Source organism: Solanum stenotomum, chromosome 8, assembly GCF_019186545.1.
Source record: "Solanum stenotomum isolate F172 chromosome 8, ASM1918654v1, whole genome shotgun sequence".
NCBI lineage: Eukaryota > Viridiplantae > Streptophyta > Magnoliopsida > Solanales > Solanaceae > Solanum > Solanum stenotomum.
The window spans coordinates 20,612,121-20,627,860 of NC_064289.1; the positions used below are offsets into that span (position 1 = coordinate 20,612,121).

Genomic DNA, 15,740 nt, shown 5'->3' on the forward strand with positions numbered 1-15,740 from the left:
TATAAATATTGATATTCCTCATTGTCGCTAAATATAATATAGCGACAGATATATATATTATTGTTGCTAAATTCTTTATTTGTTGTAGACAAAAAGCCATGAGAAAACTTGTGGAACGATTGGGAGCAGATGGAGAAATATTTTGTGGCTTTATGTTGTCAATTTTTGACCCTCTTACTTAGAATACCATCATATAAATCAAGACAGAAGAAGCACACATTTAGTTGGCTATATTGACACGTTACTCACGAAGAATTTAAATATTGTCATAGACCTTAAGGATTTTTATCAACAAAAGCATAGACTTTTCATTTTGTTACTTAATATATACTCCATCTGTCTAATAATAGTTGTTCATTATACTATTTTGGAATGTCTAACAATACTTGTCCATATTTTTTTTTTATCATATTGATATGCAAAAAATTGCAATTTTTAGTACTTCTCGTATAGTTTTTGAATATCTAAATTTTTTGTTTAAAATATCGAATTAATGTTACCTAATTTAACTTTAAAAATTAATCAAATTGGTTTTCGAAAAGCGCGACGTGACAAATAAAAGTGGACGGAAGGAGTAGTTTCTTAAGAAGTGTTCAAAGTCAATAGTGGACAAATATTGTTTAACAGAGAGTATATTTTTTTTTGTTGAATTGTGAAATTTTCATAGAATCAAATGACCAAAAGTGTCATCAAGAGAGACACATGCCATGAGACAATTAACACCATTTAAGAAAGAAGTTAAATTAAACATACTCAAATGGCTATATGTAATGGCAAATTAAAATGGACATAGAAACTACTCAAAAGTAAATAATTAATTAATCTTCCTCAGCCAAAACCATTCTACTTAAAGGACTTGGGCCAAGTTTTTTTCTTCTTCTCAAAGAATTTCTTCTCCTAATAACTTCCATTTGATTCCTTCTTCTTACTTGCATCATTGCTTCTTCTTCAATCACAAATCTCTTCATTAACACATCATCATTCAATGATTTTCCCCTAAATATTTTCCTCCCTTCCAAACTCATCCTTCCACTTGGTATTCTTTCTTGTGAAATACTCATTGGTTTTGTTCTACAATTACTTTTTCTTGGTGGAACAACATGATGATCTACTTGAAATACTTCACTATAGGAAGATATTGGTGCACATAGACAAACTCTAGTGAAAGAAGTTGCAACTCTTAAAGAGGTGCATCTTCTTAGCTTTTGTGATCTATTATTGGAATTTGTGTTTGATATCTCTCTTGATGATGACTTAGATATGCTTCTCCATAATGTTGGATTTGTTGTGGGAATTTCACTTGGCTTGGCAAATGTTTTCCATAGTGAGGCCATTTCCATTGCCTTTTGGTACCAAGCCTTCCTACAAAAGCATATAACATGTAACTATATATTGAGTTTAAGTTCCGTGCACTATCAATCTACACATGTTAAGTATTTCTAATAGGTAAATCTTCACAACAAGCCTGATATGATAATCTGAAAAAACATATTATAACTAACTAAATTAACTTAATAGCAAAAAAATTATTTAAACTGTCAATGTATATAATTTAACTCGAATATTTATATATGATGCAATTTTTTATATACAATTACACTAATTATAAATTTAATCATATGTAATTAAAAAACTATCAACGGGCAATAGTTAGTAGCGACTGATAACCTAAGAAGTATTGCAAGTAACCTACTACAATTGTTTTTTTTTTATTGTCCACATATATAAGTTAAAATTCATATTTAATAAGGTTGTCAATTTCAAATATTAAAAATATCACACAATAAACACCACATAAGTTGAATTTTTAATAAGCTTGTCAATTTCAATTATTATTAAAAAATATCACACACAAAAAAAAAAAAAAAAAAACCACTGATGGGATATAAATGTGAAACTTGAACTAATATAGTCTTTTCAGCTTCTTCTGGAACTTCAAATTTTCAATTTGTTCCCTAAATAAAGAGTTGAAATACCAAGGTTGACTTTATGAAAAGGTGGATAACCTATGAAAGTCATGAGAAAGAACAAAATTGTCATGAAGTTAATTAAATCCAAGTCAAATACAATTCTCTAGACTGTGACAAACTTTGAAAATGACTAAGAATTTATGTTGGACAAGTCTTTTTGGGATAGGTCAAACCTTGATTTAGTCTTTAGCAAAAATAGTAACATTTAATTACAGGTTTTTACAAATGGATTGATCTTTAATTTTTGCCATTAGTAATTGAAGTTATGTCTAACGGCACATAAGTTATGAGCATAACTTTTGAGACATTATGATCCAAAAATATAAATTCATGCCTCACTAAAAAGTTATTTTTTCTTGAAAGACAAAGATTAAAGACCGACATGTACAAATGACCCAAATGTTAAAGGTCAAGATATTGAATTCATTAACCTTGTACGACATGAAACTCATTCTATTATAAGAGGATTTTAGTAGTTCAGTTGATTGACAACCTGAATTTTCACCTTGTTGATGAGGATTCAATTTTCAGCTTGTAATATCTTCCCCCATTTTCCCTTCTGTACTTTCCCCCCAATTTATTAACTTTTTTTTTTTTATTTTATTTGAAAAAAAACCCATCCCATCATGTTAAGGCTTTTGATATGGGCCTAAAGTGTACTGCTGAAAATTGGGTCACTTGCTGAGGTCGAAAGCCCAACTAACAGAAGTTGTACACATATGTCTTTTTGTCAGAACTCCCCCACCCCCCCCTCCCCCTCCTCCCACCTCCCACCTCCCACCTCTTACCTCTTTTTCTTTTAATGATAGTGGTGTCCGGGTCAGTTTTCAAGCACGTTAACAAATTTCACGGGATACCTATTACCTCCCACCAGCAACAAGTATTAGGCAATTATGTCCACTAAGAATAGGATGGTACACAATTAAAATAAAAAAGATTGAGATATATGTGATTGAAATTGAGTGAACAATGTTTCATTGAACTTATATTGTCTATCCCTAATGATTTGGATTGGTCCGATAGAAAAAAGTGAAACACATTATTGTTGGTTTTATTGAGCTTGATTGTTGAAGAAGAGAAAGTGAGTTCGTAGATTTTTGAAGGTTTGGGTTGAATCTTTCCTTGAAAATCTTCCAAGTTGGATGTCAAATCTCGAGTTGATTTGAACCAATTTGGATCAATTTTCTAGGACAATTTGTACTTAACTCCTCGCCATAAACTTGTAGCAACTCTATCCATTGAAAAATCCTAATAACCCTCTAGGTCAATTTGTACTATGCTCATCATGACTATGTGTACAATTTATACTTAAGTTTTGGTGATCCACCACTACAATTTCTATTGTCCCACCAAGCGTTTTGCAGTCAAATTTTTACCAAAAAGCTATTTTTCACACGACTTATTTAAATAGAGCTAAAACTTTAAAATAGTACATGAAAATAATCTATTGGCCATTTCTTAAAAATTGGAATCATATGAATTCGATTTTAAGTAATAAACAAAAACTTTTATATAGTAAAATTTGAAGTATTTTACTAGAAATTGTACGGAGTGCATAGTTGAGCTGGGCAAGTTTAATTATTAAGTAATACATTGATAAGTAAATTATTAAGAGAGAAAAAAACGCAATGTTTATGGATCAATCAAGTAAAATTTACTTTAAACAAATTAAAGTGAAAATATATGTAATTAATCATAATTAAATACTTTAACTACAAAACACATTTCATGAATTTAAAATTTAATGCATAAATGTTTCTCTAGGGAGTAACATATGTTCTCTTTAAAAAAGATGATATATTTATCATACAAAACTTCAATTTTGAATCAATGAGCTTAATCCACAAAGTAAAGCTAAATATAACCAAACAACCAATTTGATCAGTTTTACTTAACAACAAAATCCTCAATTTTATTAACTATACAATTATAACCATTAATTTCATACAATATAAATAACCTCAACACAAAAATAAGACATACAACCTATATATTATAACAGATTAAATTACAATAAATTCTGATGTTAGCTCAGGCTCAGCGTATATACGTTTAAAGAAAGAAGAAATTGAAGGAGAGAAAGTTACCTTGCTTGTGAAGAGTTCTTTGGATCTTGCATGAACAAAGAAGAAAATCAAAGCTTTGTGATTCAAAGAAATATAGAGAAATGAAGAAGAAGAAGAAGAGGAAGAAATTTCTTCTCATCTATGATATTAATTGTACTATACTATAGTATAAAAGAAAAGGAGTATTATAAATGACAATTAAACTTTTTTTTTTGCTTAAATTAGAGAGAGTTTCTGAAAGATGGGTTGTCAAATTTATACCTTTCTTTCTCTTTTTCTTCTTTATAGTATATAGTAATAATTAATAATATAAGGCTCTTCCTTTTTTTTGCTTTGCTGCAGGCAAATGATTCAAATTTCAAAAGTGCAGTGTTACACTATACTACTTTATTAATTTATAATATAAGTATTGCTTTGTTTTTTTTTTTTTTTTACCTTTGAAAATTTTATCTTTTAGATTCTCATGGGTCATTTTGTAGGGGCCCCAATATCAGATCATATACTTAATGTGGACCATATAAGTGAAAAATAACAACTTTTTCAGAATTCCTACATTGGGGAATGAGGCAAATTAGTACATTTATATTAAGTCATATATAGATATGCTTTTGAAATTGTTTTAGTCCTAACAACAAGAATTCAAATAGCTAATCCCAAACTTAATTGAAAATAATAATAGTAGTTTAAGTTGTTGATATAGTTGGTTTATCAGCTCATGAAATCAGTCTCGAATAGAGTGGAATTTTTTTATTTTTTTAAAAATATTTCAATTGTCTACTATACTAAATATAGATTTTCATTTTTTTAAGTTTAATTTGAAAATCAAAAAACGATTTATCATTTTATATCCATTTTGTCACAATCTGAAATCGAAAAAGTGATGACACATACCTCAACCTCATCAATAGATAAACCAACAAAAATAACTTAATCATGATACGAAACATAAAAACACAAAAAAATAATAAGCAACTCCTTTTATAAGAAATGCGAAAAATCTATAGAAAACCTCCCAAAATTTGAAGTCACTAGTACATGCCTCTACAAATTTCAATACAACCCAATAAGTCTCAAAATCATTAATCTCAATTGTGATTGGATCGACTAGACCAGATCATGAGTGTGGAAAAAAAATAATGTACTCAGTTATTCCAGCTAAAATACTTGAAATAATTCTACCACTTTTATTAGGAGCAACTTTTTTAGTGCTAGCTAAACATAAAATATTGACTTTTGTGCAATATCGAAAGGGTCCTGATGTAGTGGAATTGTTTGGATTGTTACAGCCTCAAGCAGATGGTTTGAAATTGATTCAGAAAAAAAATCAATTTCACCAAATACTGTTAATTTCTCCCTTTTTAGAATGGATACAATATTTACATTTATATTAAGTCTAATCGCGTGAACCGTTATATCTTTTAATTATAGTCAGATATTATCATATCCGAACATATGACTATTTTATTTATTTACCATATCTTCACTAAGTGTTATGGATAAAGAAAAGAGTGGCCATATTGGACATGAGTCACATGACTCTATTGATTCATTGCCCTCATTCCCAAAACAAGAATATTTAAGAAGTTGAGCTCCTAAACTTGATACTTCATTCTGTGATTCCCCCATTAGTAATTAGTTTTTTTTCACTTCACCAAAAAGCTCTTGGTAATTATATGCTATGATTGGGAGCATGTACTTAAACTATTTTGTGCTTCTCTTATGATAGACTTTAGAACAATCATGTATATGTAGCTTTAATTTGCCCCTTTTATTTTCTATTGGATAATACATTGGTCTTTCAAACCTTTACAAGTGGCTTTAGATCATATCCAAATGGCCAAAAATCTTTCATCCGAACCCTCATTGAAAAATCAAACACCATATATATTAAGTTATTGAATTTTCTTGAATTCACATGTTATCTTCTGAATCCACTCATGTGTACATAGCCTTCCGATCCTCTAACTCCATCCTTAATTCCCTATGTTCGATTAGTATGTTCTTTGACCTAAATAGTGCCAAGGTACAAAGTATGGGAGGTAATGTGACACTCATAAAGGAAGACTAAATAGAAGGATTGACAGATTTTTATGTTGATGAGTATTTTTTTAATATGGTGCATATGAAGATTAAACTTATATATTTAAAAATACTACTTATATAATACTATCTTATAGTTAAAATAAATGTATTTAAGAGGGTCACGAGTGTGGAGATAATGCATAAATTAAGTAGCCAAAATGGATGACATTATGATTCCTTTTATTTGGTGGTGTTAAATCAATGAACCCAAAAGCTGATACAGATGTCAAAAGACAATATGATTACATGTACTTTTATTAGGTTTTGCCATTAGCTCTAAAGTAACATTAATAAAGCCTATATATATCACTTATCACAAATTAAAACTTTTTTTTAAAAACCATAATAAAGAGAATATAAAAGTAAAACAACATGACAATAAACTCAAGATCGTGGCCTAGTGATCAATGATAATGAATCAAATGTGTGGCCTTGTAGTCAATGAAGTATTGAATGAGAGTTATGACTTATGAGGTTTCAGGTTTAAATCACTAGTGAAGACAAAAAATATATTAAGTGATTCTTTTCATCTGTCCTAGTTTTGGTGGATAGAGAGAACTAAGCTATACTTGATACCTTTTGTGGATGACAGTAACCTGCGAAATTAGTCGAAGTGCGTGAAAGTTGGTCCGAACACTAAAATCATATAAAAAACAAGATGACAAATCTTTTTAGAGTCATCAATACCTCGTGGAATTAGTCAAAGTACACGAAAACTGATCCATGCACTAAAATCATATGATTAAAAAAAGGCAAGATGCCAAATCTTTTTAGAGTCATAGTAGCTATTTAAAACAAGGAATTATCGTATTCTTCAACACAAAAATAGAAAGAAGTTAGACATAATTACTTATTTTCTATATATTTACTTTTTAAAACTTTACTTATGGCACTAACAATGAGATAAATTGAACCTATAATAAATTCTTTCTTTGTTGGTTGGTTTGTCTTCATAAAAGGAATTTCCCCTTTTATATCACCATTTTTTTTCTTTCTACTTTTTATATATCACTACTAATATATTATTGAAGAAGAATTGAACAAAGAAATTCTATATGCTTACAAATCATAGGCCATAATTAATTTTTCTTTCAATTTTATCCTTATTATTAAGTTATCATTTCCCAAATTAATTGATGCACGAGTAGTCAAGTTTAGATTTTCAAACTCATCAGTAAAATAAGCACAAAATACAAATCAGACAAGTAAAGGACAGAGCAAATATACTGTTAGAGAATCATTAGATAAGTTTATTGAAAAATATGGTATGCCTAGACAAGTCATTTAGCCATGGCAAATTAGTACTAGTTAATTAAAATTACTAGAACTCTAGACGTATGAATTGGGAATACATGGGAAAATTAATACTATAACTCAAGATTGATATTTGTTTTCTCTATTCAAATGTGAACCTAAAGTTTGACTCCAAAAAGAGAAAAAAAATAGTGACAGAAAAGTGAAAACTACTAATTAATGTAAGATCCCACATGTATGCAGGTTTTCAGGCTATCTTTTTATTATTTATTATTATTATTATTATTATTATTATTATTATTATTATTGGCCAAAGTCATTGTATATGTTCATTACTGGACCACAAAATCTTATGATCTCTCATTCTTTGTTTTCCTTTTCAGTATTTTGCTATATGTGATATCATTATCCATGTTTCATCTTGTTTTTTCAAGTCATTTTCTTTTGACCCTACCCCACTAAACAATATCCCCAAACATATGAAATCAAATGATGTTAACAACATAGGTGAGTGGGCTTAATTAATTACTTTAGATTAGTTTATAATCAAATTATTTTAAAAAAATCACTAGCAAACATTATCGAAGATCTAGCTTTAGCAATTAAAAATTCGCTAAGATTCATTTAGTTGTACTACTTATTAAAACTATTAGTTTTCACCATTGCGATGGATAAAGCAATAAGCCGCGACGAGTCCATCGCAAAACGAATGGGCTGGTAGGCCCAATGAGTTACTTGGAAAAAATTCCTTGAGTCACATGTGGTGTAATTATTTGGGACTTTCGCAGCCTATACAAACATGGTGTATCGCTTTCATTAATCATTGTTTCATAACAAATTTGACCTTGTAAGAGATGTTTTACGATTCGAAATTCCTTTCATGACTAATAAGTAATATTTACTCTCTTGTTTTTAGTTTCATGTTTCATGTCGGAGTAAATCCCCGATTAATCCATTAAAGTAAAAAATTACTATTTATCAAAATTCTTTTTTATATTCAAAAGTCAAACTCAAAATCTATAATTAATGGCGGGGATTCCCTACTCTTGGTGGTCCAACCTGATCATTCACTAACCAGGCATGGCTAGAACACATACACAAGTCCGGCTGCTCTGTCACATCTACACAAGACAAAAGTCTTGTTGCATGCACTTGTTTAATTTTTCACAAGACAATTAAATTTAAAAAGAACACAACTTTAATTTCATTTTTTTGTCATTATTATTGAGTTAGTCTAATTGGTCCTGATCAGTATGTTCCTAGTTCAATTTCTCTAATCTAGAAAACTACACTTGCTTCCAAGAACAATCAACCATGAATGCCTGACTCATCATGGATATTTTTTTTTTTTAAAGTATAGTCATCTATACAAAAAAACTAGTTCAAATCTAGATCGCTCGAGAGATAATTAGTGTTGAATGTCAATTGCGTTCAATCCCGATTTTAGGATATGATAGTTTACAAAAGTAATGATTCCGTTAAAGGTGGTTGTATTCTAGTTGTCCTTGTAGTAATTTTGTTGGGTTTTAAAGGTGTGAACAGAAAATGAAGGGTTGTGACTCTCCTGAAGGGTTGTGACTATGCCGAATGGTTGTGACTTTTCCAAAGTGTTGTGACCTTTCTGAAAGGTTGTCTTCTTTCCAAAGGGTTGTGACCTTTACCCTTTGTTGGCTATAAGTAGAGAGGATTTCTCTCATTTTTCTGCATCAAATTCTTCCCTTCTTTTGCATACATTTCTTACAAAATAAAATCGATCGATCGTGTCTGTGTGTGATTCGTTGCTGTCATTTTGAGTTCATTGAAATTATCGAAGTTTGAGGTACCACTACTTCTTTAATGCTTAATCCGTTTATCTTGGGAGAAATTAATCTGCAACCTCGGGTACTTGAGGGGATTAAATTTCTTAAGGACACACAGTGGGTTCTGTGGACTCGGATAGTTCTTTGTGTTTTTCTTTTCATCTTTTATTATTTTTGATTTACTAATCTGAATACAAGAGATAACAAGCTTAAGAAATTTATTGTTGGTATTTTTTGTGGTAAGGAAATTACTTCTATTTACTGGGTTCTTTTTATGGGAAAAGAAAAAGAAGAAAAAGAGAATTATTTTATCATATGATAAAAGAGATTTGGGATGAATTAGTACTACTTTAATATGTTCGAGTATATTTTTTGTAGTAGGTTTTCCTTGGATGGGTAAGATTATTTTTATTTTCTTCCCAAGTGCATTCAAGAATTGCATCCTTTCAGTTTTCTTTTCAATGAGAAAAGTTATTTTGTGCATAAAGGCTAAGATGAACACTTTAATTTTAAAGTAAATGAATAAATGTTGTCTCCTAACAATATTTGAACATGAGTTTAGTTTCTTGTTGAAATTAATGTCTTCTTGAGGAAAATAGGAATATGATGGAAACTGAGAAAAGAAAAGAAAATTAGCAAGAAAAGTGACTTGCATGAAATTATTGCTGACATATAGAATATGATTCAATGAGAGTAAAAATCAGGTTCTATCTTTATTTTCCTTGATTATTATTTTCTTTTTCTATCCTTTATAAGTTATGAAATTTATTTCATAAATGTTAGGATAAATGATCATTATGTGATGATCTCAGAATATATCTTTATTATTATTAATATGTATTCTGTTTAGAGGAGGAAAAATAAAACTTTTGTAGTTTTTTACTCCAAGTGAAATTTGATTGTATTTGACTTTTGAAGATTTTTTTTTCTCCTTTGATTTGAAGAATATAAGAACTTCACGAACAAATCAGATTGTGCATTGGTTTGAAGAACATAGAAACTTCACCAATTTGTTAAATACTCTATTTGAATGAATATTTTGACTTGAAGAGTACAAAATCTTCGTCAGGAATATTAAGGCTAAATGATTGAATAAAATAAAATCTTCATCATTAGCTCGAAACAATGTTGTATTTGAGGTTTCTGGAGATTAAAATATTTTTGGTTTACTACTCTGTCTGAACGTGAAATTGATTCGAAGAATATTAAAACTTCATCAGAATTGAAGGTTCATTCGGTTAACGATTAGAAGAATATAAAAACTTCATCGTTAAACTAGAAACAAGTTGTATAAAGATTGAATCTTTATTATTAGTATTCTAAATACTAAGTGGTTTGTCTAGTTGTGACAAAACGGAAAAAAAAAGACACTAGTGACATAAAATTAGTGATTTTTGTGCTTGCAATATGTGTTTATATTGATTAAATCTCCAAAAGAAGGCTTCGTGTTGCCAATGTGTAAGCATGGGAAAAAATATGTGAAAAATAATTTCAAATACTTGAAAAATATTTTTGAGAACATATTTAAAATGTGGGGGGAGGGGGGGGGGTGTTCTTTACTTGTGATAAAGACAAAATTAAACTTACTATCTAATTTAAATTTGAAAGTACAAGATATGAAATTTAATGACATTCTTGTATTATATTAGACCCACAAAATTCTTGGAGTATATTTGATATTGTGGACGTTGAGATTCTCTTTACTAGTATATGATATGACTAGTATAAAACCACACAATTATATGACTCGTTCAAAAGAATTGTATTCTTTGATGAAAAAGTTTCACTTAAAATGTTGTGATTTTTCATGAAAAGATATGTCTATTAATTTATTTTTTATAGACATGAACATTGGTGAAAAGTGATATGTTATGTTTGTGTTGTAAAACAAACATTTGGGTCATATTGCCTTTATTGGACCGATGAAACTATGATCATGGGTAATTCTATAATAAATTGAATCTTATGGAAAGGACCTTCTGAAAATGACACATGACAAGGTATTGACTCTAAAACAATGTCTGTATTTCAGAAAGTTATAAAAAAAGTAAAGAACAAAATATCTGTGGGAAAAGGTTAGAAGGTCTTTTCAAACTTAGTATTTCTGTTTGTTCTTACTTGCTTGAATCAAATTGTTTGTGACATAAATGCTTGGGACATGTCAATTACAAAACCTTGCAAAAACTTATCAACTTAGAAGTTTTGCCTAACTTCTAATGCAATAAATCAAAATGTCAAGTATGTGTTGTTGAAGGGAAGTTTAATACCTTAGAATTGATTTGCACTGGCATTTGTGATATGAAGTCAACACCATCTCGTGGTGGGAAAAAGTGTTTCATAATTTTATTGACAATTACACTAGATATTGTTATGTTTATTTGTTGAATGGTAAGGAAGAAGCAATAGAAACATATTGGCAATATAAAACTAAAGTTGAAAATTAGTTGGATAAAAAGTTTGTCATGATTAGAAGTAGTAAATGTGGAGAATATGAATCTTCTTTTGCAGAAATATATTTGGAAAATGGAATCATCCATCAAATTACTGCACATTCTCACCTCAATCTAATGAAATTGTTGACAGGAAAAAATCGAACTTTGAAGGAAATGTTGAATGTCCTATTTATAAGTTCATGTTTACCACAAAATTTGTGGGGGGTTCTATCATTATAGCAAAAGAGAACAACAAAAATAAAATAAAACTTGTTTGTTCAGAAAGAGAGAAACAAAAAGTTTTGTTTGTTAGTAAAGAGAGTAACAAATATATATAAAAAAAACTTTTGTTTGTTAAGAAAGGGAGCAACAGAAAGTTGTGTTTGTTCAGGCTTTGTTGTATCCTGATAGAGAATTGTTTGTCGTCCCTTAAAGTTTATACAAGCAATAACTCTTGAAAGATAGTGATCAAACAATTTCCAATGCAGTCTGTTTCATATGAGAAATGGGAATGAGGGAACTATTCCCAAACGGGTCAAAATAGGACCTAAGACTTTGGATTGTATGTTCATTGGATATGCTACAAATAGTAAAGCATGTCGAATTATGGTTCATAAGTCCGAACCGTAGGATAGTCAAGTGAAGGGTCTAAACGACCTTGGGAAGAACCAAAGGAAAATGTACTTAATAAAGAGATCCGGAGGCGTAGTAAATGTCAATGGACAAATTACTTTCTACGAGTTTGATTTTGTAATATTTCTTCTTGAAAATGAGTATCATATATTCTAAAAGTTTTGTCCTTTGTGAACTCATTCTCTTTGAGAAAAGGCTGTCAATAGTAAGATAGATTCAATCTTGAGTAACCATACTTGAGAGTTGGTTGATCTTCCTCCAAGAAATAAACTTTTGGATTCAAAGTGGATCTACAAAAGGAAAAGAGAGTTGATGAAACTATTGACAAATACAAAGACAGACTTGTTGTCATAGGCTTTAGGCAATAAGAAAGCCTTGTTTGACAGATAATAGCACTAACTAGGATTGCATCAATTCAAATGTTAATTGCGCTAGTTGCGAAATATGGCCTTTAAATTCGTCAAAATGGATGTGAAAACATTTTTTTAAAATGGAAAATTGAAGGAAGAAATTTACATGAAACAATCCGAGGGCTTTGTGGTTCCTAGTAAAGAAAAGAAAGTCTGTAAACTTGTTAAGTCACTTTGTGGACTAAAAACAAGCGTCCACATAATGACATGCGAAGTTTGACCAAACTATGTTGGCAAATGAATTCAAGATTAATGAATGTGATAAATGTTTTTACATTAAAGACACTCCAAATCACAAGGTCATTGTTTGTTTTTATGTTGATGACATGTTGATCATCAAAAGAGACATTTCTGATGTAAATGCTACTAAGCATATGCTAGAAAGTAACTTCGATATGAAAGACATTAAAGTTACTGATGTGATTGAGAAGGTACTTGACAAGTTCAAATATTTGAATTTCAATATTGTCAAGACTTCAATAAATATGAGTTTTGTACTTCAAAAGAATGAAGGCAAAAGCGACTCACAATTGGATTATGCTAGAGCATTGAGAAGTATGATATATATCATAAAGTATACGCGATCAGATATAGCATGTGCTATTAGTAAACTAAGTCGGTTTACGAGTAATCTCAATTAAACTCATTGGATGACAATGAAAAGAGTTTTGGAGTATTTAAAACATACTTAAAAGCTATTGCTTTGCATTATAACTAATATTCAATAGTATTAGAAGAATATAGTGATGCAAATTGAATCAACAGGTCAAATGAAGTAAAATCCACGAGTGAATTTGTATTTACTCTTGGTGGAGGAGCAGTCGCTTGGAAATCTTCCAAACAGAAATGTATGGCTCGCTTTACTATGAAATCTGAGTTTATCACTCTAGATAAGGCCGGTGAAGAAGTTTATGACTACAAAATTTCTTGAAAGATTTTTTGCCCAAACCTTTTAGCTCCAGTATACATACACTGTGAGAGTTAATTTGCAATAGGTAGGGCATAAAGCATAATGTAACGGAAAGTCTCGTCATATATGACGTAGACATAATATCGTTAGAGAACTACTCTCTAATGGAATTATCATAATTGACTATGTAAAGTCAAAGGATAATGTGTCAGATCCACTTATAAAAGACCTAACTAGAGAGGAGGTTGATAGATTATCAAAGGGAATGGGACTATGGCCGAGAACAAGTCATTGTGGCGGTAACTCTACCTAGAAGACTGGAGATCCCAAGATCTAGGTTCAAGGAGATCAAACAAAGTCATTGATGACGGTTCAATATTGTCAAAATATTTTTTATGGTCCATTCTCATGATAAGACAATGTTCAGTAACAAGGATAGAGGCATCATGACTTTTTTATGGTTTCTAAGTTTGATACAGGGTATATCAAATGGTGTATCTACGTGATAACACATTCAGAAATCACCTATGTAAGTGTGAAGTGTAAGCCGCTTCAAAGAGAATCCGGTAAGGCCAGTTCTCTACGCACTTATAAACCAAGATGTGCTCATGGCTGAAACGAACAAAACAATGAGAACCAAAGACAGTTCAAGGGTTGATTGTGTGACTTATGTTGTCTAGGTGTACACCAAAGCTTGACGGTTCAAAGATATCAAATCTATCGATTGACCGAGTATATACAATATATGTTCACTATGGAAAGTTCAAAGGGAAGCCCACTTATCCAGATGCAATCAATCCTTACTTATGAATCACACAGTTTTTCATGCATATGTTTTAACAATAGTCATTCCCTATTCATGTGGGGGAATGTTGGGTTTTAAAGGTGTGAACATGAAATGAAGGGTTGTGACTATGTCGAAGGGTTGTGACCATTTGAAAGGTTGTGCCTTTTCCAAAGTGTTGTGACCTTTCTGAAAGGTTGTCTTCTTTCCAAAGGGTTGTGACCTTTACCCTTTGTTGGCTATAAATAGAGAGGTTTTCTCTTATTTTTTTTGCATCGAATTCTTCTCTTCTTTTGCATACATTTTTTACAAAACAAAATCGATCGATCATGTTTGTGTGTGATTCGTTACTGTCATTTTGAGTTCGTTGAAATTATCGAAGTTTGAGGTACCGCTACTTCTTTAATGGTTAATCCGTTTTATCTTGGGAGGAATTAATCTGCAACCTCGGGTACTTGAGGGGATTAAATTTCTTAAGGACACACAGTGGGTTCTGTGGACTCAGATAGTTCTTTGTATTTTTCTTTTCATCTTTTATTATTTCTGATTTACTAATCTAAATACAGGAGATAACAAATTTTATGTTAAAAATTATGCTACTTGGTTTTGAATTTTGATGATTTTATCGAGGATACAATTGATATAATAATGAAAAGTAATTTTTTTTTAAAAAATGTAATTTAAGTTATATTTTTTATGATAAAGTTAATAAATAAATAAATAAATTAAACTTATGTAATTCGAATCATTTAATATATAATTTGCTCGAAACGATTCACGTTTATGATAGGTCGAATTTTTAAAAGAAGAAAGAAGATGTTGGAGAAGCCTCTCATCGAAGAGCAAACATGAAATAGGAGAAAGGCAAGCTTTTTTTCTATGAGGTTAGGAATGATAATGGGGTGGTGCGGGGTAGATATGAAGCGAGTTTAAAACTATGCGGGATAGGTTAATCTCTAAGCAGATGCATGTCAAATATTATGCGGATGCGAGTCTCCTCTCTTCTTGCGTTTTAGTGCTTCTTATTTGATAAAAAATTCTCAAACAACAATATAGCAATTTTCTTGTTTATATTATTTTATATTTCATTTGCCAACAAATTAGGAAACGTTTTATATACATCCAGATATAGCTGATACTTTAAAAAAATTCTACAAATTGATATTTATGTAAAAGTTTTATACACATATCTCTAAGGGGATATACAGTGTCTCAAAACTTCATTCTTCTCAATTTTTATACAAATCGTGTCATGTTATCATCATAATATTAATAGGGCATTTTACAAAAAAATTATATATTTGGGGCTAATTGTATCCTATTTCAAAAGTTTTCTCAATTACAAAAATCACAGATTTTCAATTGCTTTCAGATACATTTCTTAATTGTCTAATACATTG

General features: G+C 30.2%; 1 protein-coding gene across 1 annotated transcript; it reads right to left on the bottom strand.

The window, feature by feature from the left end:
- Nucleotides 1-645: 645 nt before the first annotated feature.
- On the bottom strand, nucleotides 646-4,276 carry LOC125873835 (uncharacterized). Its single transcript, XM_049554684.1, has 2 exons — nucleotides 4,058-4,276; nucleotides 646-1,362 (listed from the first exon to the last, which is right to left on the bottom strand). Exons 1-2 carry the CDS (start codon nucleotides 4,087-4,089, stop codon nucleotides 819-821), a joined length of 576 nt encoding a protein of 191 aa, XP_049410641.1. The 5' UTR covers nucleotides 4,090-4,276; the 3' UTR covers nucleotides 646-818.
- Between the last annotated feature and the right edge of the window lie 11,464 nt (nucleotides 4,277-15,740).

Bases quoted from the DNA above. Each gene is read 5' to 3' on its own strand.
- LOC125873835 (XM_049554684.1), bottom strand. From the start codon at position 4,089: ATGCAAGATCCAAAGAACTCTTCACAAGCAAG. The intron at 1,363-4,057 runs GTAACTTTCTCT...ATGCTTTTGTAG, and splicing joins AAGAACTCTTCACAAGCAAG to GAAGGCTTGGTACCAAAAGG.